General features: G+C 62.6%; 6 protein-coding genes across 12 annotated transcripts in view; 3 read left to right on the plus strand and 3 right to left on the minus strand.

Moving 5' to 3' along the window:
* Positions 1–878: 878 nt before the first annotated feature.
* Positions 879–9,438, plus strand: CRLF1 (cytokine receptor like factor 1). 5 transcript variants are annotated; one of them, XM_080384189.1, is made up of 8 exons: positions 879–1,883; positions 6,014–6,292; positions 6,836–6,965; positions 7,352–7,521; positions 7,770–7,927; positions 8,003–8,171; positions 8,468–8,646; positions 8,815–9,438. In XM_080384189.1, exons 1-8 carry the CDS (start codon positions 1,787–1,789, stop codon positions 8,836–8,838), a joined length of 1,206 nt encoding a protein of 401 aa, XP_080240315.1. In that variant the 5' UTR covers positions 879–1,786; the 3' UTR covers positions 8,839–9,438. The 5 variants fall into 5 exon arrangements, with proteins under 5 accessions (XP_080240315.1, XP_080240314.1, XP_080240313.1 ...); XM_080384188.1 differs by having other exon boundaries at positions 7,770–8,171; positions 8,468–8,650; XM_080384187.1 differs by having other exon boundaries at positions 7,770–8,171.
* A 186-nt stretch (positions 9,439–9,624) lies between these two features.
* REX1BD (required for excision 1-B domain containing) lies at positions 9,625–12,468 on the minus strand. The gene is made up of 5 exons (XM_080384190.1): positions 12,429–12,468; positions 11,375–11,457; positions 10,644–10,848; positions 10,470–10,558; positions 9,625–10,176 (listed from the first exon to the last, which is right to left on the minus strand). Exons 1-5 carry the CDS (start codon positions 12,429–12,431, stop codon positions 10,104–10,106), a joined length of 453 nt encoding a protein of 150 aa, XP_080240316.1. The 5' UTR covers positions 12,432–12,468; the 3' UTR covers positions 9,625–10,103.
* Positions 12,469–12,683: 215 nt separating this feature from the next.
* On the minus strand, positions 12,684–14,090 carry UBA52 (ubiquitin A-52 residue ribosomal protein fusion product 1). Its single transcript, XM_080384199.1, has 5 exons — positions 13,999–14,090; positions 13,372–13,491; positions 13,215–13,301; positions 12,995–13,097; positions 12,684–12,848 (listed from the first exon to the last, which is right to left on the minus strand). Exons 2-5 carry the CDS (start codon positions 13,472–13,474, stop codon positions 12,755–12,757), a joined length of 387 nt encoding a protein of 128 aa, XP_080240325.1. The 5' UTR covers positions 13,475–13,491; positions 13,999–14,090; the 3' UTR covers positions 12,684–12,754.
* Positions 14,091–14,498: 408 nt separating this feature from the next.
* KXD1 (KxDL motif containing 1) lies at positions 14,499–16,669 on the minus strand. 3 transcript variants are annotated; one of them, XM_080384196.1, is made up of 5 exons: positions 16,539–16,669; positions 16,126–16,226; positions 15,879–16,031; positions 15,319–15,365; positions 14,499–14,941 (listed from the first exon to the last, which is right to left on the minus strand). In XM_080384196.1, exons 2-5 carry the CDS (start codon positions 16,218–16,220, stop codon positions 14,706–14,708), a joined length of 531 nt encoding a protein of 176 aa, XP_080240322.1. In that variant the 5' UTR covers positions 16,221–16,226; positions 16,539–16,669; the 3' UTR covers positions 14,499–14,705. The 3 variants fall into 3 exon arrangements, with proteins under 3 accessions (XP_080240322.1, XP_080240324.1, XP_080240323.1); XM_080384198.1 differs by having other exon boundaries at positions 16,484–16,617; XM_080384197.1 differs by lacking the exon at positions 16,539–16,669 and having other exon boundaries at positions 16,126–16,356.
* A 162-nt stretch (positions 16,670–16,831) lies between these two features.
* Positions 16,832–23,044, plus strand: FKBP8 (FKBP prolyl isomerase 8). Its single transcript, XM_080384192.1, has 9 exons — positions 16,832–16,967; positions 17,246–17,521; positions 17,696–17,865; positions 18,045–18,133; positions 18,444–18,661; positions 18,734–18,906; positions 19,017–19,094; positions 21,427–21,564; positions 22,160–23,044. Exons 2-9 carry the CDS (start codon positions 17,260–17,262, stop codon positions 22,244–22,246), a joined length of 1,215 nt encoding a protein of 404 aa, XP_080240318.1. The 5' UTR covers positions 16,832–16,967; positions 17,246–17,259; the 3' UTR covers positions 22,247–23,044.
* A 915-nt stretch (positions 23,045–23,959) lies between these two features.
* The window catches only part of ELL (elongation factor for RNA polymerase II), a 53,500-nt gene continuing 50,699 nt past the window's right edge, over positions 23,960–26,760 (plus strand). The window contains exon 1 of the mRNA XM_080384191.1: positions 23,960–24,143. Coding sequence (XP_080240317.1) covers positions 24,009–24,143 — 135 coding nt within the window. The 5' untranslated portion in view covers positions 23,960–24,008. The remainder of the gene's footprint in view (positions 24,144–26,760) is intronic.

Genomic DNA, 26,760 nt, shown 5'->3' on the forward strand with positions numbered 1-26,760 from the left:
GCTGGGGGCGGTGTGGGCAGGCAGCGCAGGTGGGCTGCTGGTCCCACTCTGGCTGCAAGGGGGGGGGGGGATTTCTCCTCCTCCTCTCCCCCCCAGCACCCACCGCTGGCTCTGACCCCAGGGTGGCTTCCCGGGGGGGTCCGGGCGGTGGGTCAGGATCGCGGGCGGCCGCCAGCCCCCGGGCGGCTGTGATTCACTCGGCCAGACTGCGAGTTTCTCAGGCTGGGTGGCTCCCGGAGCTGACATTTTTGGGAAATTTCAACAAAAACACATCAGAAGCTTCCAAAAAACAGGACGATGGGAAAAGGCATTGTTTTGCCTCCCTCCCGTTCTCTTTTTTTATTTTGTTTTCTAATCCCTGCAGCCCCTTTGGCCAGTGCCCGATACCTTGGAACCCCTCAGCGACTCCCACATGATGTCACCCGCCCTGTCCCCGCATGGCTGCGGGGCAAAGCCCCCCGCCCTGTGCTATGGGGCAGGGGCTGGCTCACAGTGTCACCCCTTTGGGAGGGGCACTCTGGGCCACCCAGGTGTCTCCTGCCACCCCCAGGTCTCCCCCTCCCCCATGCCCTGTTCCCTTCAGGGAGCAATGTCCCCATCCTTGCAGCCAAGTGGGTTCAGGGTGCAGAGCTGGGACAGGGAGTAAAGGGACAGGGAAAAGGCGCTGGTCAATGTCCCCATGGACTGGAAATCGCCCCCCCCATGCTCCCCCAGCCTCACCTACAAACCTCAGCCCCACAGTGGTCCCATGGCCTTGGGGCTTCCAGCCCCATCCCAAACTCAGGGTCAGGGTCACCAGGTCCCTCCGTGTCCCTTCTACTGGGGGGGCACCACGACTCAGGCGCCCCCCAGCCTGGCGTGCTCTCAGGGCACCCCGCTGCACCCATCCCACACCCTGACCGAAAGGACACGCAGCTGGGGACAGACCATGCTTGGGGACAGTGGCCTTGCCATGGCCAGGACATGCTGTCCCAGGGCTCTGCCACCCGTCCAGGGGTCTGCAGAGCTCTTGGGGGCACCGAGTCCCGGGGGGACACAGAGGAGGCAGTGGGACAGGGTGTGATGCTCGAGTGGACAGCTTTGCCACCATGCCGGTGGCACTACTGGACATGCCACCAGCACCAGGCTGCTGGGGACCCCCGGGGACAAACAGCCTCAGCCCTGCGGGGGCTTGGAGCCACTTGGGGGGGTGTTCCCACCTTTTTAGTTTTTTTTTTTTTTAAAAAAAACAAAAACCAGAGATGATGCAGTTGATAAAAACCATCGGGATTTACAGGAAGATATTCCCGGTTGCACCCCCTGAAAAACTGCTCAATTTGGTCTCCTAATGAGTGTTAATGGAGGCGGGGGGGGGGGGGGGGGAGCGGCCCGACGGCGCGGACAGTCCCGGGAGCAGCCCCGGGGGCGCGGGAGGCTCCGTGGTGGCTCCCGGTGAGTCACCCGCGGGGCGGCGGCCCCGAGGCGGCCCTTACCTACCGGGGGCTGGGGGGGGACACACCGGCCCCGGGGCAGGCGGGGTGTGGGGGGGGGGCACAGCATCCCGCGGCAGCCCTGGACGGGCACGGCGTGCCGGGGCTGGGTCCCGGGGCCGGTACCGGAGCGGGGCGGGGGGCCCCGGGGCCGGTGCCTTTCTGCCCCCCCGGGGGCGGGCCCGGGCCGGGCGGGGCGGGGCCAGGGCGGCATTTAGGGCTTTGGTAACCGGGGGTTGCTCAGACTTGCTCGGGACTTCCCCGGACGTGCCGGTGCGCTCCGCCGCCCCGGGCACCGACGGGCACCGGAGCCGGCCATGCCGCCGCTGCCCGCGCTGCTCCCGCTGCTGCTGCTGCCGCCGCTGCTGCTGTTGCTGCTCTGCCCGCGCCTGCCCCGCGCCGAGCCCCTCGCCTGTGAGTACCGGGGGCACCGGGCAGCTCCCGCAAGGTGGGCGCGGGGCGACCAAGGGGGGTCCCGTCGGGGATGGGGTGGGCGCCGCACCGAGCCTCCCCCCCCCGCGGGGCTCTCCCGGTTCGTGGCGGTGCCGGTCCGCGTGGTGCGGCCCCCCCCGCTCCCGGGATGCGGAGCGGCCCCGGGAGCCGTGGGGGGGCATCTCCGGGCGCACCTCGGGGCTGCGCGTTGCCTCCCGTGGACGGTGACGGACCCCCCCAGCCCCCGGCGGGGGGCAGCGGGACACCCCCCCCCCAACGCCCCCCGGCAGGCGGCCGCGACCCCCCTCCCGCCCCGTGCCCGCAGCCCAGCCGGGACCCCCCCGCTTCTCCCCGCAGAGAACAATAGAGGAACCTTTTTTTGTTCCCCCCCATCCCCGGGAGCAGCAGGGACACCCCCCCTCCCCTGGGAGCAACCATTACCCCTCTCCCCACGGAGAAGGGGACCCCCCCTCCCCGGGAAGGGTGTTCCCCCCCCCCCCCCCCTTGCCCCCCCTCCCGGAGAAACCCGCGGCTCCGTTCCCCACCCAGGACAATGGAAACCCCCGTCCTCAGCCTGGAGAACAATAGCGACCCCCTTCCCCACGCGACCCCCTCCCACCCCCGGGAGCCGTGACCCCTCTTCCCCCCTCCGGAGCCTCTGAGCCCCCCCCCCCCCGCTGAGAACAACGGGGGGACCTCCGATCCCCCCTGGAGAGCCGTACCCCCCCACAGTCCCCCATCCCAGAGAACAATGAATCCCCTTTTCCCCACCCAGAACAATAGGGAGCTCCCTCCCCCATGGAGAACAATGAATCCCCCCCCCCCAAAAAAAAAAAAAAAAAATCATCCCCCTCGGGGGGGCCCTGCGGTGGTGCCTTTTCGGGGGTTCCACCCCGCGGTGGCAGGTCTGGGAGGTGCCACCTGTGGGCTGAGCTGTGGGCGGCCTCAGCCCCACTGGGATGGGGGTCCCCCCTTGCCATGGGACACACGCACACACACGTGGGAGGGGCCCCCTGCTCCCCACAGAGCCCTACACCCCAATTTGTCCCCGTGCCACCCATTGCCTCGTTGTTCCCCCCTGGCCCGAGTGAGGGGAGCCGTGATCCCGCTCCCCGCAGCAGGAAGTTTGGCTTCTCCCGACGATGGGAATTTCTCAGGCGATGGATGTTCGCTCCAATGTGCGATCGGGGCCACCAAGAAAAGCCACCGCTCTGTAGCTCCCGCGATCCTGGCACCCGCCATGGCCCGGGGTCCCGGCCCCCCACCTCTCATACCCCCAACCCACGTGTGTCATTAGCGGGGAAGTCCCCAAGAGCGCTAATTGGGGCAGGGATCGCAGCACCAGTGGAAGGGAAGAGGACAAATGCTCCCCAGATCCCCACAGGAGCCGTTAACAAGAGCCGCCCAAGTGTGGCCGGTTCTGGTGTGGCCCGGTGCCCACCCAGTGCCCTCCCCACGGATAATCCCACCAGGACCACTGTGGCCAGACCCCCACCGTGCTCACCCCACACCTTTCGGCTCACCCCAGTAAGGGGACCCCCGGTGCTGCTCACAGCCGGTTTCCCCCCCCCCGCGACCCCCATTTCTCCCAGCATCGGGGTCCGGTAGAGGCAACCAGGGCGAGCGCTTGCCCCGTGGCCCCTCGACGTACGGCGCCGGGGAAAGGCGAAGCCAAATCTCCTTTTAGAGAGCGAATGTTTCCCCTCGGTGCAGCTCGGTCGCGCTGGCTGGAATGCCGGGGCTTTTTATAAATCCCTCCTCGAGCTGAGGGATGGGCACGAGAAATGCCAGTTGGAGACGAGAAAGGGAAAAAGATTGTGGAAAGGAGGGAAAAAGATCATGGAAAGGAGGGATAAAGTGGTTTTGGGTGCCGTGTCCGCTTGCAAACCTTGTTGCTCAAGCTTTAGAAGACCTCTTTTTTTTTTTATACGTATATATATTTACATATATTTTAAAGCTTATTTTTTTGCAGAAAAAATTCAGGGCTGCCCAAATTTCCTTTTGTTCTTTGGGGCAATTATTTCTATTTTTCTTTAACCCCCTGTACATCTTAATAAATCTTTTTTAACTGCATGATCTCCGACACTTATCCAAGGGTGGGTTGTTTTGTTTTTTTTTCCTTTTCTTTCCCAACTCCTTAAAATGCTGATATAAAAATAAAATGAAATCCGGCCCCTTCGGAAGAAAAGCATAAACGTTCCCGACACCTTGGAAATGTGGTTTTACTTTATAGCATTACTTAGCACCTGATCAGCATTTTTTTTTGTAATAGGAAAGCCATAAAACCCCTGAGCAGGTATTTTCGTTGCGACTTGCACATTCCACAGGCAGCCTGCGTCTCTCCGGCCCTTTCCTCTCCGATCGGAAAACTTCACACTTTTCCCTTTCAAAACACATGTTCGGTGTTGCATTTGCACAGAGGGGAAAAAAAATTGCAGAGGGAGAAAAAAAAATAAAAATATAAAATTGGCCCCTCAAGAGGCTCTTGCTTGGAGGAGAAAAAAAATTTGCAGGAGGAAAAAAAAAAAAAAAAACCCATACAAAATTGGCCCCTCTGGAGGGTCCGGCTCAGAGGAGGGGAAACGTGTCTGTTTTACGGTGCTCGTGTGTGTTTCTGGGGCTGTTTAGATGAAGATTGAAGGGAATTAGGGCCCAGAGTGCGGGGTCTATCTCGGCGCTGGAGCAGCCCCGGCTCGGTGCTGGGAGCTGGCGCTGGGTGGGCTGCTCAGCGGGGCTGGGGGCTGTATCGTGAAGGCCTCGCTAGAGGATGGAGTGAGGTGGGGGGCTGAACCTCCCCCCTCCCCCCCTCCCCCCCCCGGGAAGGGTTTGTGTTGGGGGTGGGTGGGATGGCTGCCTGCCATCACCCGTGGATGCTCGGGTACCCCAGGGGACTTGGCACTGCGGATGCTTTCACGCCTGGATGCTTTTACACCCACCTCGCCAGCATCCCCAGAGCAACGGCAGGAACCGCTAATTAAGATTTCTCCGGGGTAATGAGGATAATGAGGATTTTGGAGCATTAATTGTGCCAGGATGGGAGCCGGAGTGGCCGGCGGGCGCTGAAAGCCAAGGGGGGCCGGGGAGGTCAGAGGGGAGGGAAGGTCACGGCACTTTCCGGGAGGTAATTTGGGATATTAGCCTGGCGCGTGCGGACAGAGCCGATAAGGCTGATGGACATGGAAAATCCCAGAGCGGGGCTGGGGGAGCTGCTTCCTTGAAGCCTGGTGGTGGAGGGCTCTCGAAATAAAGCAACGGGGGGCGGAGGAGGGGCTTTCCCATGGTGGAGGGTCTCCCCAGCGTGGACCACCCTGGGGGTGCCCCTCGGACCAGCGTGGCCTGGTGTGAGCGATGGGTTTCTGCACATGCTTGGGGTCAGGCGGGTGGTCAGCGTGGGTCTGGGTTAGGAAGCGTTGCCTGGCCCTCGGCGGTGTGTGCTGGGGGGGGGGGGGAGGCTGCTGGTGTGGGGGGGGCTGCTGGCCGGTGTCCTTGGGGAAGGTGGTAGCGGCGGGCGGGGAATGCCCTGAAAACTTTCCGTAGTTGCTTTCGAAAGCCTTGTGTCATGAAAAATGTACAAAGGAACAACCCAGCCCCCACCCAGCCCTGGAAAAACTCATGGTGTCACCGGGACCCCCCAGCCTCGTGCTGCAGAGCTCCCCAAAGGCTTCGGCGCTTCCCAGCTGGAGCAACAGCCCCCCCCTACCTGCCCACCTCCCCCCCCCCCCCCCAGCCTTCTCTGCTGCCTCTGCTGCTTCAGAGGGGGTGAGCGCTGCGGCGAGGGGCTGTGCCGCTGGGAATGTATAACTGTATATATAGAAAATAGCTAAAAAATAGATTTAAATAGATAGAAAATAGAGGAAGATAGACCTATATAGGTGGAAGATAGATAGGCCTATATAGGTGGAAGATGGGTAGATGAATAGATAGGCCTATATAGGTGGAAGATAGATTTATATAGATGTTTATAGACAGAAGATAGATTTGTATAGCCAGACAATAGATTTAAATAGATGTAGATAGGTTTAAATAGAAGATAGAACAAAAATAATTACAAAATGATATATCAATTTACTTTTTGACCCCCACCCCCACCCCTTTTGTTTCTCTGGCTGCAGACCCCGCAGTGATCTCCCCCCAAGACCCCACCCTGCTGATCGGCTCCTCGCTGGTTGCCACGTGCACGGTCAGCCCCGACTTTCACCTGAAAGCCGAGGACCTGTACTGGACGCTGAACGGCCGGCGCCTGCCCGCCGCCTCTTATGCCGCCCTTGGCCCCACCACGCTCAGCGTGGCCCTTGCCCGCCTCAACGGCTCCAGGCAGCAGTCGGGGGACAACCTGGTGTGTCACAGCAGAGACGGCGGCATCTTGGCCGGCTCCTGCCTTTACGTTGGACGTACGTCGGCGCGGTTGCACGTGCTGGGTTTGATCTGGCGCTGTGTCTGCGCCGGGGTGTGCTCGCCAGCCGGGGGCGAGGGGATTTGGGGATCCCTGCGGGGATCAGCATCCCGGTTCTTGCCAAAACATTTTAACCTCTCGCGGGCCGTGGCCGGTGCCCTGAGATGCAGGAGCGCGCAGCAGAAAGGCTGCTTTGGCAAACCCTCGGCAAAATTACACTTGTCCAAATCAATAATCGTAAGATTTTATCTCGGGCTATTTTAAGGACAATGCTACGTCCTAGGAATACAGAGGCTTAGCTGGGAATGCAGCTTGGATTTGTTTTTTGGGTTGCTGTTGCTGAAAGAAGACGGCTCTGGAGCTGGGGAGGGGCAGGACCCCAAACCCTCTGGCAAACGCATTTGCAGCCAGGGGGTGGAAACCCGCAGCCAGCGGGGACAGTGGTGGCATCGCCCGCCGGGACCATGGGCTGTGTTCCTCCGCTGCACCTCTTCATCCCTCTCCACCTCTTATTTTAATTTATTTTTTTCCCCTTTCCCAGTACCCCCAGAAAAACCAGTCAACATCACTTGCTGGTCCAAAAACATGAAGGACCTCACTTGCAAGTGGGCGCCGGGGACGGAAGGGGAGACCTTCTTGCACACCAACTACACCCTGAAGTACAAGCTCAGGTGGGGTGCCCACCTCCATTCCCGGTATCCCTAAAAACGCTGGCATGGGATTTGAAGGCTGCTGATGAACGGGGAGCCTGACGCTGGCTGGCCCCTGGCTGGGGATGGTGCCCAGTGTGATGAGTTTCATGGGGTCTCAGCCGCCACGGGCGCTGGTGGGTGGTGGTGGCCCGTGGGTGCTGGGGAGGCGGAGGGTGAGGAGGAGCTGCACGGCCCTGGGTGAGCTGGGAGCCGCTCAGCAGCGCAATGCCAGTGGTGGTGGGTGGCAGATAAATGAGCTGCAGTCCCCACTGGGAGCAGCCGTTTCCTCTGGAGATGGGGGAGCATCCTCAGCTTGGCCGCGGCACCCAGCGGTGCTGGTACCAGCACTCAGCACCTGCCCGCAGGTGGTACGGCCGAGACAACACGTGTCAGGAGTACCACACGGCCGGGCCCTACTCCTGCCACATCCCCAAGGACCTGGCCCTCTTCACGCCCTATGAGATCTGGGTGGAGGCATCCAACCGGCTGGGGGTGGCCGTCTCCGATGTCGTCATGTTGGACATCCTCGATGTGGGTGAGCAATGGCGCCGTGACACCACTGCCACGCTGGTGACCCGACAGTTCACGCGGTGGGATGATGGAGCGAGGGGGGAGGCAGCAGGAAATGGGCGATATGTGAGCAGAATTGCTCCTAATCGAATTAGGCTGTTTTCTCCGAGGTTTGGTTGTTGGTGGGTTGTTGGGTTTTTTTGGCATCTGCGGCTCCTTAACCCCCGCAGCCCCATGGCGCTGCTGGCGCCAGCCCCTGCCCTGTCCCCACAGTCACCACCGACCCGCCGTCGGACGTGCACGTCAGCCGGGTGGGGGACCTGGAGGACCAGCTGAGTGTCCGCTGGAGCTCCCCGCCGGCCCTCAAGGATTTCCTCTTCCAAGCCAAGTACCAGATCCAGTACCGGGTGGAGGACAGCTCGGAGTGGAAGGTGGGTTGGCATCACACGCCAGTGGCTGGGCTGGTGCGGGATGCTCGACAGCGCTGCCATCTCCTCCCTCCCCAGGTAGTGGACGATGTGGGCAACCAGACGTCCTGCCGCCTGGCCGGCCTCCGCCCTGGCACCGTCTACTTCGTCCAGGTGCGCTGTAATCCCTTCGGCATCTACGGCTCCAAAAAAGCCGGCATCTGGAGCGACTGGAGCAATCCCACCGCCGCCTCCACTCCACGCAGCGGTGAGCACCGCCAGCGTCGGGCTGGCAGTGCGTGGCGGGCAGGGGGGGGACACCGGGAGGGCTGTTCTCCCCCTCCCCTGTGCACACGGGACGTGCTGGGGGGGGGCCTTCCCTGCTCCGTGCCCGCCACCTGGATTTCTTGCAAAGGAGCCAATTTGGAGCTCGGCTTTCCCAGCTGGGAGCCAAAACGCCGCTTGTTTCCCTCTCGCCCGCCATTATTTACGGTGTGGCAGCGATGGGGGGGTTGAGGCAGGTCCCCCCACACCCCGGCGGCACTGACCTCCTCCTCCCTGCAGAGCGAGTGGCGGGGGGCTGCGACCCCAAAGGGGGGGAGCAAAACACGACGCTGCGGCGGGAGCTGAAGCAGTTTTTCGGGTGGGTGAAGAAACATGCGTATGGCTGCTCCAACCTTGGCATCAAGCTTTACGACCAGTGGCGCGTGTGGCTGCAGAAATCGCACAAAACACGCAACCAGGTAGGTAAGGAGCCTTTCGCACTTCTTTTTCCCTGGCGGGGGGGGGGTGGGGGGTGCAGGGTGATATCCCCCCACCCTGGGGATGCTGCGGGACACACACGCATGCGGTGACACCAACCCCGGGGATGCGTGGCCGGCGGCGACGCGGGGCTCTGCTCATCTCCGTAGGTTCTTCCCGGCGATAAGTTGTAGCCCCCGGGGGACCGAGCGCCAGCAGGATGACACGGGGCGCCCGGCGCCCACCTGGGACCACCCGCGCCCACCCCGGCCCCGCCGGGGGGGAGCAGGAAGGCGGCCAGGGCGAAGCACAGCCCCACGGCCCCGGGGGACGGGATGGGGCGAGGTGGGGGGGGTGGGCTGGGCCAGCCCCGGGAGCCCCTCACGTGCTACTGGCCCCATGGGACCACGGCCCCCCACCATGTCGCTCGCACCCCGTGGCAGTCAGGGGACCCCCCAGCCTTGCCTGGCTGGGGGGACACACGGAGGCTTCACTCCTTAACTGCCAGCCAGAGCAGCCTCTGGGATGATAGGGGCGGCGGGGGCTTCCCGGGTGTCCCCCCACCCTCAGCACAGCCCCCCCAGGAAGCGATTTTGGCTGTTTTCTCCCCAGGGACTCACGTGAAAGCGCGTGGGGGGGGGTCTGTCCCTGGGGAGCCACGTGGGCTGGTTTGAGGCTGCTGGGGTTTGCCCAGTGCCTGCTCCAATTTTGATTCAAACCAGCCTTATTTTGGTTCCATTTCAGTCAATTAGGAACAGATTTAAGCTTAATGCCAATAAACCTCTGAAACCCCACCGGGGTCTGCGTCAGCGGAGCGGCAGCGGTGCGCAGGGACGGGGATGCAACGGGCAGCCAAATGGGACCCGTGTCCTTTGTCACCCCGCCCGGGGGCTCCCAAGGGACCGAGCCACGGTAGAGGGGGTGGCACTGGGCGCAGGGGGGAGACGACAAACCCTTTAGAGCACGTGCCGCAGGCCAGCTCCATGGGAACAGGTTTATTTTGGATGACCGCAGAAAAGGTGCTTGGGGGGGGGGCACTGGCGGTGGCACGGGGATCAGCTGTACCCCTAGCCCTGAGAGGTGGGTTTTGGGGGGGCTGCTGCAAAGGCAGCGCCTGTCTCAGTGGGGAGCAAGGCAAGGCAGCCTCTTGGCACTGCATGTTGTGGTTGTTCCTCCGGCAAAGCTGTGGTGTGGCCGGCAGTGCCAGGGAGGGGAGCCAGCCCCACGCTGGACCCCTCTGCTGAGGGATGCTCATGATTTAGGGGGACACCACTTCTTGGGGGAAGGGGGGGTTCTCCACCTTTTCCAGCCTGTGCTCAAGAAAAGGGGTGGAGGGGAAGATGCCCACCTTGCTGGAGTGGCGTGGGTGCTGCAGTGGCCATACTGGGAGTGGGTGGGGGGCGAGCGGGGCCCCTGTTCCACCAGCCGGCCCCTCCAGCCGTTCCCACGGGGACACCCATCACTCGGCTTCTTCCGAATCGTACTTGAGGTCCTGGAGAATTTCGCTGATTGCCTCAATGGTTTTAATTAGCCTACGAGAGCGGATGGAAACTATAAATAAAGCCCATATGGAGCGTATTATCTGGGCCGCCTCGCCTTCCCCGCGCTGTTTATGAAACACTCAGCCCGGGGAGGCCGAGGGGACCACGGCCACGCAGCATCGCCAAACCCTCCCCGGGGCTGCGGCCGCCAGCGCTTTTGAAGGCACCATCTGGGCCCCCCTGGGCTGCAGGAAGGGGAAATGTGGGGAAGGGGCTCCTAGCCCAGGGCAGGGGGCCGCTGCCATCCCCAAGTAGGGGGAGACAGCGGCGGGGCCACCACCTACTTGTGCTTGAGCTCCCGCACCTCCTGCTGATGGGCGTCCACCTCGGGCTGGTCCTGAGCCTGCTGCCGGGCCAGCTGGAGCTGTGCTGTCTGCGGTGGGGACACGGAGGGAGCTGAGACCCCCCCCGCCAAAGCAGCCCCAGGCACAGCGGGCCCCCCCCAGCCCGGCACTCACCAGCTGCAGCTTCTCCTGCTCCCGCTCCTGGAGCTGGGCAAGGTGCTGGGCCAGGTCGGGGCGGGCGAGTTGGTCCCGCAGGCGCCCGGCGATGTGCAGCACCTCCCGGGAGATGCCGCTGAAGGCCACCGTGATCTCGTGCACCAGCTGCCGGTAACGGGGAAAGTCATAGTGGGGCGCACTGTGCAGGTACGCCTGGTGGCCCCTGGGCAGGGGGACAGGGGGGAAAAGCCACCGTCACTGCACCTGGGGGGCACCGGGATCACAACCCATCCTGGTGCTCCCTTTGCTGCCACACCACAGGCAGGACTGGGATGGTTTTCCCAGATCTGGCAGCTCTCGGTCCCCGGGACCAGGCAGCTTCACCCCTCACACGGGATGGGCTTGGTAGCTGCTCTTTGGGGAGGGGGTGTGTGTGTGTGTGTATTTTTTTTTTCCTTTTCACTCGCACTCCTGTGTCCCGGGAAGTCCATCATCTCCTGGCGGATGCTAAAATAGGATACAGGTGTCCAGCGCGGGCGTCCCCCTGCCAGCTGGAGCTCATCAGCCGCCCCATGGCTGCTGCTCCGCCCCGGCAGCCTCTTCCCATCAGGATGCAAAAAAAAATGGGGGATTCGGTTCCTTGCTGGGGGATCCCTTGCCCTGGAAGGGGCTGTGTCCCCCTGCCCACCCTAGCGGGTCCTGTCCTCATGGGTGCATGTCCCAGGGCACAGAGCGGTGCTGGTACTCACTCCTCGAGGAGCCGATACGCCTCAGCACGCTCGCCCTGCAGCGCCTGCAGCCGCTGCAGCAGCACCCTCACGGCCTCGTCCGTCTGCAGAGGGAAGGGGACAGTGGTGACCTGCCACCATAGTGGCAACCTGGCATGATGGTGTCACCAGCAGGTGCCTGCTGCCTCACAGGGTGGCTCTGCTCCAGCCACCGGGCTCTGGGCAGAGCTGGCATCACCTGGGGGTCTTGTCCCAGTCCTGGGGCAAGTCGTTCCCCCCGCCCCGGCGGCACCCAGGCTGAGCCCAGCTGCAGCGCTTGGGTTTGGTCCAGCACTGGCACCTCTCCAGCCACGTGTGTGTGGATCGGCACCGGGACCCCCCAGCCATGGGCACCCAACACAGACAAGCACAGGGGGACTCCCCCCCGGCCATGTGCACACAATACTGATGGACACCGGGACCCCCCCAACCATGCATGCGTGAACCAGGTGGCACCGGGACCCCCACAAGGCCCCCCACCCATAGAGCAGGAACCCCCGGCTATGTGCACACAACACAGATGGGCACACGGACCACCCCCCCCAACCATGTGCACACAATACTGATGGACACCAGGACCCCCCCGGCCATGCATGCATGAACCAGATGGCACCGGGACCCCCACGAGGCCCCCCACCCATGCACTGGGAACCCCTGGCCATCACACAACACAGAGGGGAACAGGGACACCCCCCTCAGTCATGTGCACCCAACACAGACAGCCACAGGGACCCCCCCACCATGTGCACACAACACAGGGCCACTGGTACCCCCCCCGCCATGTACACGCTGTACAGAGGGCACAGGGACCCCCCCAAATCACGCCTGTACGAACCCCCTGCCCTGTGTACGCTACAGCCCCGCACCGGGACCCCTCCCATTTCCCTCCCCCTGCCCCAGGCCCCCCCGCGGCCACGCCACACAAACCAGCCCGGCCCCCCCTCCCGCCCTGCACGCATCGGGGTCCCCGCATGCCGCAGCCCCGCGTGCACGGCGCGGCCGGGCCCCCTCCCCACCCCGGCCCGGTGCCGCTCACCATGGCCCGGCCCCGTCGCACGGCGCAGGCCCGGGGCGGAGCGCGGTTCCACCGCCCCCTGCAGGCACCGGACGGCATCGCCGCCGCCCCCCCCCCAACACCCCCCCTCCCCCAACAACCCCCAGCTCCCCCCCATCCCAGCCTCCAATACCCCACCTCCCCGCTTCCCTGTCCCCCAACACTCCCCCAACTCCCCCCCTCCCCCTTTTTATTGAAAACCACAGCAATTTGGGCAAAAACCAGCACAAAACGGGACCAGCTTAAGCTCTGTGATGCTTTATTGGCAGGGTGCGGGCAGGGCGCAGGCAGTGCTGCCGCTACCCACTCTACTTGACCTTCTTCTTGGGGCGCAGGTTGTTGGTGTGGCCACATTTCTTCTTGCGGCAGTTCACGGCACGTGGGTGCAGGCGGGCGTAGCACCTGGGGAGGGGGACATGTCACCAAAGCCCTGTTTCCCCGGGGAAGGAGATTTGGGGCAGGGTCCCTATGGTGCAGGATGAGCAGGGGGAGCAGGATTGGAGAATGGGATGGGCAGGGGGGAGCGGGGCCAGGCAGGGGGAACATACTTGCGGCAGATCATTTTGTCGCAGTTGTACTTCTGGGCGAGCTGGCGGAGGGAGGGCTCAATGATCCCCCCCCGCAGGCGCAGCACCAGGTGCAGGGTGGACTCTGAAAAAAGAGACAAAGCGTCACGGTGGGGCCAAGTGATGCTAGGGAGTGCCTGGCACCCCTCAAAAAATATGAATAAATATAAAAAAGCCAGGACGTGGCTGGCTGCTGAGGCACCTTTCTGGATGTTGTAGTCTGCGAGGGTGCGTCCATCCTCCAGCTGCTTGCCCGCAAAGATCAACCGCTGCTGGTCGGGGGGGATCCCTGCAGGAGAGAAACCATCAGGGCGGAGGGCAGTGGGGGCTGCCCCATGGCTCCCCTGTCCCACCTGTACCTTCCTTATCCTGGATCTTGGCCTTCACGTTCTCGATGGTGTCATTGGGCTCCACCTCAAGGGTGATGGTTTTGCCCGTCAGCGTCTTCACGAAGATCTGCATCTTGGCACCGTTCGCGCCTGCGGAGAGCAGCCCTCGTGTCACCCCCAGCCGAGCCCTGAGGGAACACCCCGCGGTCCGGATCCCCACCGTCACCACCCCCACCTGTCCCTGGCCACGATGCAGTCCCCCACCCCCACTTCTCGCTCCCAGCCCCAGGGGTGGAGCCGTCCCGCTCCCGGGTCCCAGCCCTCTCCCTGTCCCCCCAACTCCTGCACCCCGGCTCCCCAGCCCTGGCCATGACCCCCTCCCCTCCCCGCCCTTGCTCCCTCGTTCCCGAGCCCTGGCCCCGACACCCCCACCCCACCGGCTCCTGGGCCCGCTCCCCGCGCCCCCACTCCCGAGCCCTGGCCCGCTCCTGCCCCCGCTCCGCCGAGCCCCAGCCCCGATCACCCCCGCTCGTGGGCCTCGGCTCCCCGATCCCGGGTCCGACCCCCAGCCCCACTCCTGCTCCTAGACCCCCGCTCCGCCCCCGGGTCCCGACCCCCCGACCCCGCTCCCAGGCCCCGGAGCCGCCCCGCGCGCACCCGCCGCCTCGCTGCTGAGAAAAGGGGCGGCCGGAACCGGAACCCGCCCGCAGCTGCGTCACTTCCGGCGCGTAATGGCCCCGCCCCACCCCAGTGCGCAGGCGCCGGAGGCCCCCGCCCGCCCTGGTACCGCAGGCCTGGCCCCCACCAGCCCCGCGTCCCTCCGCCCCCAGCAGGCCGCAGCAGGCCCCGGAGCGCCCAGCCGGGCCCCGGGAGCTGCGGGCCCTGCCAGGGGCTGAGGCACGACCCGGGGCAATCGAGACCCAAAGGGAAAGCGGGCCCAAGCCCCTGCCCCAGGCAAGGAGGCAGCCAGCGCCGGTCCCTTAGCGGCATGGACAGACCCCTGGGACGCCGGAGTGCTGGCAGACACGAGCCTCAAAGCCAGCATCCGTTCAGCAAAACCGCCCGTGCCCCAAACCGGCTCTTCCACGCCACAGTCTGCATCGCAGGTGGGGTTCTGCCCCTCTCCTGACCGCACAAACGAGAAAGGACAAGAGGCGTTTCAAACCCACGTTTTACTTATTTACCCCGAAGCAAGTCACGGGGTTTACACTACGGCAGCAGTTTAGAGGCAGAAGGGCAGCCCTCTTCACTCGGCCGTTGCTTCTCTCAGCCTTTGCTTCCCTCTTCCCAAAAAACCACACAAATATAAATACAGGATAGAAAGTTCTATGGGGGCAAGCAGCGGCAGTGCAGGACCTGCACGCCTAGTCCAGGTCGTTAGCCGTGTCTTCATCTGTGAGACTCTGTCCGTTCACAGCCGGTATATCATACTGGCCTTGGGATAAATCCTCAAAATCCTGACTCATGGTGGGAGAGATGATGTCAGGGCTGGTGTCGCAGGACTCCGTACTCTGCTCAGAGGTAGCGATGGTTGTTGTCGTGCTTTTCGGGACGGGGTCAAAGTCGTCATCGTCTTCTAGGATGGGAGATTCATGGATGTCTGGAAGGGAAGATGCAAATGTTAAGTTTTCCTGTTGTGGCCACATGAGGCGAGGTGACACCGGTGCGACACCAGGTACAACACCAGGTACGACAGATGCCCCAGCACAACAATTTGCTAATTCTAAATTTTTTTCTGCTTGTGGCAGTAATCAATAAAAAAACCGATGCCATGTAAATTAGTGGTCATTAACTTCTTGCAACTACATTTAATATAATCAAGAAGCTTTTCAGGCTTTTAGCGCAGCAGTCACTCGCTGGTGCGTGCCTGGACGTCTTGTCGGCTTCTCCCAACTCCCAAGAGCCACCTCACGCGTTCTTAGGAAAAGGAGCTCTTAGCATGGGAAGAAAATCCATGTGTCGGAAGAAATCACTCACTGCTGAAAGCCTCCGGGTACTGCTTCGCCAGCTTTCCTTTCAGCGTCCTAGGGGAGGAGAGAGCGAGCTAAGACCACAGGGAAGCAGATAGATCCGGAGCTGAGCTGCTCGGCTGGCTCCCTCCACTCTCCAGCATTTACAGACAATGTAAATGAATCCCAGGGGGTTCCCTGGGTTGAGGGGCTCCCTCCCTGAACCCCCAAGCGCTCTTGTTGCCCCCCCCCCTCAGCACATCAGGTGTTTTTCCGCACTCTGTAGCTGTCCTGAGCAGTGCCACATCCCTCCCGCTGCCCTGAGGGAGTGCAGACCATCCCGGCTGGAGCAGACTCAAGGAATCCTAAAGCTCCAGCCGCTGTGGGTCCTCTCCTGTATCTTCCATGTGCCCCCCAGCCCCACGCTTTCCCCTCACCGACTGTTTTTACTTCTAAGACAATGCCAAGCTCCTACTCATGTCCCATGTTAATGCCCCCACAGCCAACCTAGACCTCGACCTGCCACCCTGCGCTCTCTGCGCCATCTCCCTCCCTGCCGGCAGCCATGTTCCCATCCCCATTACCCACCGGATCCTCCGGAAGATGCTGTCCAGATCCTTCTTCATTTCCACCAACGTCTTGGTGTGGTGGAGGAAACGCTCGTTCATCTGCTGCATGCGGACACTGGAGAGGTTGTTGAAGTTGAGCAGCATCTCGTTGGTCTTCTCAAATCTATCCAGCCTGTGCAGGGGAAGCAGATGAAATTGGCAAATATCCCGGGAGGCTCCCGGTGCCGGTACCGGGGTTCCTGCGGGACGGTTCCCCCAGGACTCACATGTTTTTCTGCGCCAGGATGATGGCATTGACGTCCTCGGCGTTGACCATGCCCAGCACCCGCCCGCAGAACACCTGCGAGGCCGTGGGCTCCATCGCGGCCTGCGGGACCGCGGGGGGCGTCTCAGCCTTGGGGGGCGGGAGCCTGCCGCGCCCCCTGGACCAGTAACGGAGACACACCCCCCCATATCTCACGTCCCCGGTAACGGGACCCCCTCCGCCCTGCCACGCCGCCGATACCGGAGCTACCCCCCCTCCCCGCCGCTGTGCTCGCTCCTGGGGCGGCCCCGCACGCACCCGCCACTGGTACCGGTGTCCCCCGGCCCCCCCTCCGCCCCCGGGCGGCGCCCTCCCGGTACCGGGGTCCCTCGGGTGGACGCGGGCCTGTGCCCCGCCCGGTGACGCCCCGCACACCTGGGGGAGCCCGTCCCGCCACTTCACATGACGGGAGCGGGAGCGGCACCGGGGGCAGCACCAGCAGCCGCACCTCGCTTCCGGGTGCGGGGTCACGTCGAGCGTAACCCTGTGGCGTCAGCGCGCCCTTGCGTCACGGTTCTGAGCCGGAAGTAGTGACGCTTGGCGGAGGGAGAGGGCCGGCGCCCCCCCGGGCGTCACGGTACCGCCCTAGTGCCGAACCTCTAGTGCCGAACCCCCAGTGCCGAACCCCCAGCGCCCCCGCCCCCCAGGCCGTGACCCAGCGGCGGGCCCTTTAAGACTGCAACGAGTTCCGCCCACCGCTTCGCTGATGAGCGTCCTCACCACCCAATGGCGTCAGCGCGGTGGGCGGTGCGGAGCCAATAGGAGCGGCGGGGCGGGGCCGGCGGCCGCGGGTTCGCGGGCCAGGTGGGAGCGGCGGGGGGGCGCGTGGCGGCCGGTTCTGGAAGGGAGTGGGAGGGGGCTAGGCGTGTGACAGGGGGCGGGCGGGGGGAGGCACGTGGCGGCCCCTCTCGGTAGCGGGCCGCCCCCCGCCCTTTCCCGCGGGGCCCGTGCCCTCCTCGCCCCCCCGCCTCCCCTTCGCCTGCCGGGGGCTGCCTTGCCCCGGCCTCGCACCCCCGCGGGCCCGGGCCGGTGCCCGCTTCCCTCCCCGGTACGCGCAGCCCCGACCACCTCTCCCGCTGCAGGTTGCTCCGCCGCGATGGCCTCCAGCGGGGAGGAGCCCAGGAGCGGCTCCCCTTGCCGGGCAGGCACCGGCACCCAGCCGCCACCCACGGCCGACGGCGCCCAGCTGGACGCGGCCGAGGACTTCGAGGTCCTGGAGGAGGAGGAGGATGAGGATCTGAGCGAGCTGCCGCCGCTGGAGGCCGTGGGCCGGCCACAGGCCCCGCCGCGGGGGGACACCCACCCCCCGGGCACGGGGGAAGCGGCTGAGGACCCTCAGGAGTGGCTGGATGTTCTGGGTGAGAGCCTGGGGGAAGGGGGCGCTGGGCTTGCGGGGTCCCCCGGGCGCCCCCAGTGCTCCCCGGGCCACCCCGGTTCTCCCTGTGCCGCAAAGGCTGCCCGGGATCGGAGCAGGGCAGTGGGCACTGGGCTTTCGGCTCGGGCTAACGTGCCTCTGGCTTCTCCTTGCCCAGGCAGCGGCTTGCTCAAGAAGAAGACGCTGGTGCCGGGCCAGGGGGTGGACACGCGTCCCCACAAGGGCCAGGACGTGACTGTCCGCCTGAGGGCCGCGCTGGAGGATGGCACTGTGGTGGAGGAGAACCCTGCCCTCACCTTCACGCTGGGGGACTGCGATGTCTTGCAGGTCAGGGCTAAGGGAAAGCTTACCCGACTTTATCGCTGCCTTGTTTTCGCACTGCCAAGCAGGACCTGGCCTTGTCGGGCGCAGGGAGGGGTTGGGGTCGGTGACATCCCTGTTTGTGGGTCAGAAGTGGCCCCTCTGCCCTTGCTCATGCTCCCTCCCCACAGTGATGTTTCCTGCAGGCTTTGGACCTGTGTGTGCAGCTCCTGGAAATGGGGGAGACTGCTTTGATCGTGTCAGATGCAAAGTACTGCTATGGCGCTCAGGGCAGGTGAGTGGGGAAGGTGGGGGGTGGAGTGGGATGACACCAGACAGTGCTGCGAAAGCTGTCCCCTACTCTCCCAGTGACAGCCCAGCCAGCAAGCCACAGCTTCCATGGGCAGGGAGATCTGGTGTGCTTGCCACATGCATGTGACAGCAGCGTGTTCTGCCTGGGGCCAACAATCTGCATCACCCTCTGTCCTGGGGAGCTTCCATAGCTCTGATGTCTGGGCCACAGTGCTAAATCTACATGGCCCAGTGGCTGGTGGAACTGGCAGAAGTGACAACAGTGCCACGGCTTTGTGCCTTTCTCTGCACAGGAGCCCTGACATCCCTCCCAACGCAGCCCTCACCCTGGAGGTGGAGTTGCTGGCTGCTCAGGACACACCGGACCTGGAGATGCTCAGCGGGAAGGAGAAGATAGAGCTGGCCAACCGTAAGCGGGAGCGTGGCAACTTCTTCTACCAGCAGGCAGATTACGTGCTGGCCATCAACTCCTATGACATCGCTCTCAAGATCATCAGCTCCAGCTCGAAAGGTACCTGTTCCTACCTAGCGAGGGCCGTCTGGGCTCTCTTCCCGCTGTAACCTGGCTCTGGGCTCTTTGCAGTTGATTTCAGCCCAGACGAGGAAGCTGAGCTGCTGGATGTGAAAGTGAAATGTCTGAACAACCTGGCAGCCTCTCAGCTTAAATTGGACCATTATGAAGCAGCCCTGAAATCCTGTAACCTCGTCCTGGAGCACCAGCCAGGGAACATCAAGGCGCTCTTCCGAAAGGGCAAGGTGAGGCTGGGTGTGCAGCAGGCGCTGCCATCCCTTCTCCATGGCACAGTCGAGGGCAGGACCAAGGGACAGACCTCAGCATTCTGCTCAACCCCTGTCTCACCTTCCAGGTCCTGGCTCAGCAGGGCGAGTATAGAGAGGCCATCCCCATCTTAAAGGCAGCGTTGAAGCTGGAGCCTTCAAACAAGGTACACTGCTATTGCGTGCTGCCGGTGATCCTGCTGAGCTGGGTGTCTGCAGGATGCTCTCTTCTTGTCCGTGTCCCTGCAAACCCTGTGGAAGGCTGAAGCTCTCCAGTAGCTGTTCCCAACTCCCCTCCATAAAGGGAGGCTGGAAATAGCCCCCAGGGCCTGGGCAGCCATGGGGTGACATGTCCCGTGGTGCAACATCTGAGTTTGGCCAGGCAGGTGGGTCCCTTATCTCTGTGTTGCGAGACTCCCTCTTTGCCCTTTGGTCCTTGCAGTGGCAGGACTCCCTACCAACCCATCTCCTCTTCTGTGATCCTGTGCCTATGATCCTGGCTGCTACGGCTTCGCCGGGTGGCTCCAGCGGCTCGTGCCATGGCTGCAGGAGGTGGAGCAGAGCCGAGTCCCTGCAGACTCACTCAGCAGCCTGGAGCATGATTCACTGGGCGGCAGGAGCAGCCCAGACCTTGGGCCAGCGCCTGGGCCAGGGCGAGCTCTGGGTCAGGAATTTCCTGTCGGTTAATGATCAGCTGCAGGACTGGAGCCTCAGGAGAAATCAAAAGGCAGTGTCAGGGAACTGCCCCAGCAGGAGCAAGCCTGGGCGAGCTGGAGGAGCAGTAGGGAGGTGCTGCCCGCACAAGGTCAGGGCAGGGGGCTTGGTTCTACAGGTGGGCTTTGGTTCTTGACCAGGTCTGTCATTTTACTCACTTCTTTTCTGGGAGTTTCACCAGACCATCGTGGTTTGTGTCATGATCTGGTGCCTGAAGGTCATGGGTAGGATGGAGCACTGTGAAAGCAGGTGCTTGGTGATGCCACAGCACCCACAGAGCTCGTGGTCTGAGAGCACCCACAGGGCAGGGTGAGCAGGATCTCAAACCCTTCGCTTCCCAGCAAGGTTATGGTGGGCAGCCGTGGTGAGTGAGTGGCACAAGTGATGCAGGCCGCCCTGGGAGCAGCTCCCCTTGTACATCTCCAGCACGTCACTGTCGGCAGGGTGGCTGCTCACCAGCCCATTCAGATGAAGCTTTTAATTGGAGAGCGGTGAAAAATCAAAATGCCCGGCAGTGACGTTACCAGTGAAACCACAAGTACAGCAAATTACTGGCCTCTCTGGCTGGCTGCTGGGACTCCTGGGGAAGTGGCGTTGCCACTCCAGATGGCAGCGTTAAACACGCGTCGGTGAGTCACGGGCTACGGCTACCGGTGGTGAAAACAGACTCGAGAAATGCTCAGCTCCACCTGCCTCAGATGAGGAAACCTGGTTCTCTGGGGCTGTTGGCATCTTTCAGCTGTTATACAGCATCAGCTGCTGGGCTCCCTTCTCCTGACCCCTTGGAAATGCACACGCTGGGAGCACGGGGGGGATGCCCAAGTTTGTCCTGCTCCACTGTGCCAGCCCTGCTGAGCTCGGGATGCCCATGGGCGCTTTGCTGCTTTGCACCCTCCAGATATCCAAACCCTCACATTGGAGGGAGTGTTGCCGAGCGTGGCGTGGCCTGGCAAAGCCCTCGCTGAAGCCCTTGGTGACATCTCTGGGCAAGCCGAGGTGTGCTGGAGCCGGTGTGGGTCCCCAGTGGCAGTGCTAGTGTTTCGGGGTGTCGGAGCCTCCCGGAGTGCGGTGTCCCCAGCAGAGGGCACAGCACGGCCGTGGTGCTGGACGGCTGCGCGCCACCAGGACGTCCTTCCTGCCACCGTCAGCTGGGGGAATGGCTGGCAGTGCCATGCTCGGCTTGCTGGCGCTTCCTGCTGCTTTTTGGGAGCCTGTGAGCTCTGTGCAGGACGTGGAGCTTTCTCCTGCAGCGCTCCCTCCAGCCCCAGCCATCCCTGTTGCTTGGCACGGCCGGGCAGGTGCCGACACGCTCCCGGGTGTTACTGCAAATGCCATTTCGGACCAGGCTGCGTTTAAGCTTGCTTTCCCAGCCTGCTTCCAGACAGAAAAGTGGGAGAACTAGGGCACATCTGTCCCCAAGGCAGACACTTTTCCATCTCTATTAAAGGATAAAATCTTCCTGATGTCTGGTATCAGCCCTGGTCTCTGCTCCCTGCTGCCAGGCGGGAAATGGCTTGGGTGGCCAAAAAGGACAAAAGGGTATTCAGACCCACAGAGCACCCAGCCTGGGTGTCTGATGCCAGGCAGGTGCAGCCCCTCAGCACAGAGGAGTGGGGCAGCATCAGGCCATCAGCCCCCTGCCCCGCCTCGGCTGCTTCTAAGCTGTTCCACAAAGCTCCTGTACGGCCCCGGGCCGATGGGACCTGCTGGTGGTGGCACTGTAGTCCCCGTCCCGTCCCCTGCACCACAGGGGTGCTAACTGCAGCACCATGCTTTCCTCCCCAGACCATCCATGCTGAGCTCTCCAAGCTGGTGAAGAAGCACGCGGACCAGAAGAACGTGGAGACAGAGATGTACAGGAAGATGCTCGGGAATCCCAGCGCCGCTGGCACCCCGGGGAAGTGCAAAGACAAGCTGCCCTGGGTAAGGGCTGGTGCTGACCTTCTGAGGGGGTGGCAGAGTGGGTGGGGGTCACCCCTGGCATGGGGAGCGCTGGGCTGGGCACGGGGTGTGTGTTAGTGTCCCTCAGGTCCCTAGGGGTCAACACAGTCCTGCTCCCAAGCCAGGGGGACAATGACGTGACCCACGGCGTGGGCGGTGTCACGGCAGCAAGCCTGCTGGGAGCCGGGGGCCCATGCTCCATCAGCCTCGCCAGGAAAATGCCGATATCTGCGGCTGTGCTCCTGGCACCGTCTGCCGGCTCCCGGCAATGCCAGCTGGAGGGTCCGGACTTTGCTCCCAGCTGCTGCACTTGGGAGCCCGCTGGCTGTGCTGGTGGAAAGCACTGTCAGCTGGGCTGCCGGCGGCACACGCTGTCCCTGCAGACGTGCTGGCCACGCACTGGGCAGAGCCGACGCAGCATTTGCCTTTTTGGGCTGCGTTCTCTCAGATGTGTGTTGGGAACTCGGTGCTGCCTGCGGCACCGTGCCACGGCAGGCAGGGCTGCACGTCCCTGCTGCTGGTGGGGCTCACAGCGTGTTGCACACATCCCATCACCTTGCTGGTTTCTCGTCCTTAGTCCATCCCCTGGAAGTGGCTCTTCGGTGCAACAGCCATTGCACTCGGTGGCGTGGCCTTGTCTGTGGTCATCGCGGCGAGGAACTAAGGATGGCGGCAGGGTGGCCCCATGGCACAGGACCTCTTCTGCCAAGGGGCTTCCCTGGGGCTCCGCTGACCCCTTCCTGTGGACTTGCAGTTGCAGAAATGTTGATGCTTTCTCTGCTGGAGGTGCTGGATCCCCCTCCCAATGTCCCCCCGCATCCCTCCTGGCGCAGGCAGGGCACAGCTGTGGGGATGGAGCCGCAGGCAGAGCAGAGAACCCCTGAGCACCCTCCCAGCAATCAGGGGCTCAGCCCCCAGCCCCAACTGTGTCAGGGGGAGCAGGAGCTCCTGCACACTGGTATGCTGTGGCTGTCCCTGGCCCGGTGAGCCCTGGCGGATGCCGTGATCTTGGCAAGATGGGCAGGGGGAGGCACGTGGAAGGAAGCCACGTGGGAATGAGTGGGTACAGTGGTTTCTGCGGCTAGGCCCAGCTGCGGGAAGTGGTGCGGATGTGCCCGGGGGCATGTGCAGTGAGACTCAGTGTGTCCTGGGGGGCTGCCGGCTGCTCAGCCCCCCTGCAGGCACCCACTCCCCTCCTCAGCACTTCCCTGGAGCGTGCAATGTCTAAAGGAATCCAAAGAAACCTGCGGTGGGAGGGGAGCACTGGAGACCTCTCCAGGCTGTATCATGTAGGTCCAAGCTCTTGGGGCTCCCTCTTTGCCTTTCAGCTCTCTCCGGCCTGGGGCCACCCCCAGGGCCTGCCGTTGCCCCAGTCTCAGCTCTGCTCCCGGCGGGGGCGTGTAGCGCTCTTCTCCCATGACAAACTGACTGTGAACTTCCCAAATAAAGGACAATTCCTTCATGCCCCGGCGTCATTGCCATCGATTGCCAGGGGTGAGGGAGGCTACTCCTTGCGGCTGTTGCCCCCTTTGGGGGCCGGCAGAGGTCGTTTAATTTGGGGGGGCAAGGTGGGAAGATTTTATGGACCCTGCACAGCTCTGTGGCAGCTGTGGCAAGAGGGAGCAACTTCCACAGCCAGGGATGCTCCACAGCTGGGGTTGGTGGGCTCTAGAGGCCTTGTGCTCCCTGAGGTGCCCCAAGGCCCTGCCCGGGGTGGGAGGGAACCTGGGGCCTAGAGGGGGATTATGTCCGGGAGGAGGCCTGGGCCTACAGGTGCTGCTGGGGAGGGGACCGGGGGGGGGGGGGGGCTATGGGCCTGGCCTGGAGGGGAGGATGATTTGGGGCCCAGCCTGGGGGATGTGCATGACCTGGGTCCTGGGGCCCAACCTTGTGGGGGGGGAACCTGGGATCTGTGGGCCCAGTGTGGGGAGGGGACCAGACATACAACTTGGGGCCTATGGGCCCAGCTTGGGGGAGCAAACACCTGAGGCCTAAGGCCCAGCCTACGGGGGGGATGCTCAGGGGAAGGCCTACGGGCGCTGTCCTAGGAGGACCCTGCAGGCCCTGCCCGAGGCTGGGGGGATGGCCGTGCCCCCCAGGCCGTGCCCGGGGGATGCCGGCCCACCGCCCCCTCTCTGAGGTCCTCCAGCGCTGAAGGGCTGCACCAGACCACCCTCCCCGCCATGCCCCGCGGCCCTCATTTGCATATCCCGCCTTCTCTTCCCATCTCCCAATCCCACGCGGAGGCCGGAGGGGCCCGGCCAATGGGAGCGCCCGCTGCCCACCTCCTCGCCCCAGCAACAGGCGCCCCAGGTGGGCGGGGCTGGCGGAGCGGCGGCAGGGCGACTCATGAATAATACATAAGGGGGCGTGGCGGCAGCGGGAGGCCCCGGCGGCCCAGGCGCGGAGGGGGAGACGGTCCCAAGATGGCGGCGCTGCAGCCGGAGCGCGGGTACGGGCTGTCCTGTGGCCGCCTCGGCCGCGGCACCCGCGTCTCCGTCTTCCACGTCAAGCTCACGGAGAGCGCCCTGCGCGCCTTCGAGAGCTACCAGGCCTGTAAGGTAGGGGCGGCGGGCACGGCCCCGCGGTGGGCGGGTGGCCGCCACGAGGCCCTGGCCGGAGCCCCGCGGGCGGCACCGGCGGGGTTGGCACCGGTGTCTTTTTTTTGAGGGGGGGTCGTCTTCTCACGAGATGGGGTGGGAGAGGGTGTTCGGTCGTGCCGCTGCGGGGTGTGTGACGGGGGGGGGGGGGGGCGGACCCCGGTAGATGACTTGGGGGGGGCGGGGGAGTCGTTCGGTGTGAGGCCCTCACCGGTGAGGGCCTGAGGAGGTGGGGGGGGACTCCCGCTTCCCCGCGAGTGACCGGGGAAACCGGGGGGGTGGGGGGGCGGCCCTGCTGTCGGGCGCCTGAGGGAGGCAGGAGGGGCCTCGCTGTGTCCCCCCCAGTAACGCCCCGGGGACATCCAGTACCCCCCCAGTGCTGGTTGAGGGGCTCCAGTGCGGCCCCGCCAGTATGTGATTGGGGGGAGGGGGGAATTGTGATCACCGGTGAAGTACCTGGGGGGGGGGACTGGGAGATGTCTGTGTACCCCCCAGTAACTGCTGGGGCGACCACGGTGTGTCCCCCCCTCCGCGGTGGGTGACTGTGGGGGCCCGGGAGCCGAGGTCTCGGTGCCACCCCCCGGTAGATGGCGGGGGGGTGGGGGGTTCTTGGTGGCCCTCCCGGTAGGTGAGTGGAAGCTGTCGTCAGTCCCCGGTAAGTGGCAAGGGAGGGGGGCGAGGGACGTCGATGCCCACCCCCGCCCCGGTGAGCGTGTGAGAGGGTGCGCACCCCCCCACCCCCACCCCGGTGAACGTGGGTTTCCGTGGCCCGGGGGGCCATGGCCCTAGGGGGGGCGGGGTGGGTCCATCCCCGGTGCTGGCATCCTGAATTGGGGGTGTGTGGGGATGTCCCTTGCTTACTGCCACCTCCTCGGAGCACCCGGTTGTGTGCCCCCCGGCCCAGTGCTCCGCTCCCCCCGGAGGGGCAGGCTCAGGCTGGGGCTCTATTTTGAAATTTCCAGATTGTCTTTTCTGAGACATTTCCTTGAAATGCATCCAGAGAGCTTATTAGTCATGTAAATAAAGAATAATGGCAATACTCGGCATCTGTCGCTAGGATGGACCAGAGAGGGATTAAAAGCTGTCCTTTTTATTGTAATTTTATGGTGGTTTTTTTTTTTTTTTCCTTTCCACTTCTGATCCTGCGAAGAGCGTATCTGTCTCCTCACCTTGCCAGGGAGCAGGGGGAAGCTGGGAACCTAACCTATTTGTCATTAGGAGCGTCTTGCCTGCCAGCTTCTGTAGGATAAACCATATGTTGTCACAACACTATTTTTAATTTAGGGTGTTGGTTACATCACATCACTGAATTGGGCAATGTCTGTATGAGGCCGAAGGTAATTACTGTACCAGGATTTATCAACTTATATTTTAATGAGTGTTTATCAGCATTATGAGAAGTCAGTAGCAATAAGTGACTTGGACAGACTGAGGTACTAGCTTTTTTTCTCTGAAAAAGAAAGCAAACAATGAGAAGAAATGTTTTCCTATGTATTAGGAAAGCCTTTTCTTTTGGGAGAGGGAGAGTAGGAAGACTACAGGCAGCTGTGTTAAATATTTTGGGAAGCTATTCTGAGTCCATGTCACACATGAATAGTGGTGTTTATTTTCTAAATGAAGTCTGGTTTCTAGATTGTTTGGTGGCCCATGGCCACTAATGAACTTTGCTTCCTTCACCACCACCCAAAAGAGAAATAGTCAAAGGCTACTGGTGATTAAATGGGCAGGAAAGGATAAGGGCAGAAGAGCTCGCTTGTTTGTCTAGTGAATAACACAACAATTAGTGGGCTATTAAACACATATGCTCATTCTGCATTTGTTCTATAAACAGTTTCTCCAGTTTGTTGGATGTCTCTGCTTCCCCTGAAATGCTTGGCTCTGGCGATGCCAAGAAGCGACTTTATAACACACCTTCGATGTGTGTGTTTGTCCAGTCTAGGCTCAGATTTAATTTTGGTCTGCAGTAGGTAAATGGAAAAAATTTGCTAAGGCTTCTCCTGCTCGGTTTGGTTTTAAATGTAGTATAACTGACGGCAACGTTGTGTAATATGTAGAATGGCCTGGAATCCAATACTGTTGTTTGTGTTACCTGAAGTCCAACATGTGTGCAGTCTGACCTGTTTCATGCACCAGGATAGCACGTCAGTGCAATTTCTGCGACAAGGCTCTGTCTCTTTGCCAGAACAGGCAGGGTAATGTCTTCAGTTGCTTGCTTGAGTTTGTTCTTGGTCTAATAATAATATATTGGGATTACATAATCCAAAAATGATCACCCAGCCGGGCGAGCTGCCATTTGTTTTTAGTGTCCCTTGTGCCAGAGCAGTTGCATTCTTGGTGTGGAGCTGTACCATGTGTGGATCAGGCAGCAGGCCTATGGACAAACAGATATTTGTCGTCTTGAGTCTCTCCCGCTTGGGTGTCTACTAAATCGCCTGTGTCCTGGTGAAGAAGGTGGTCGTGGGTCTGTATATTGATGCCCAACTCTTGTGTTTCAGCAAGCTGTTCCTGTATCCTGGACAGAACGTGGAGCTGCTGCTGAAGAGGTCCAGATCACAGGGCTTTTGGCTCCTTGCGGCCT

This window comes from Falco punctatus (genome assembly GCF_963210335.1).
Source record: "Falco punctatus genome assembly, chromosome: 4".
NCBI lineage: Eukaryota > Metazoa > Chordata > Aves > Falconiformes > Falconidae > Falco > Falco punctatus.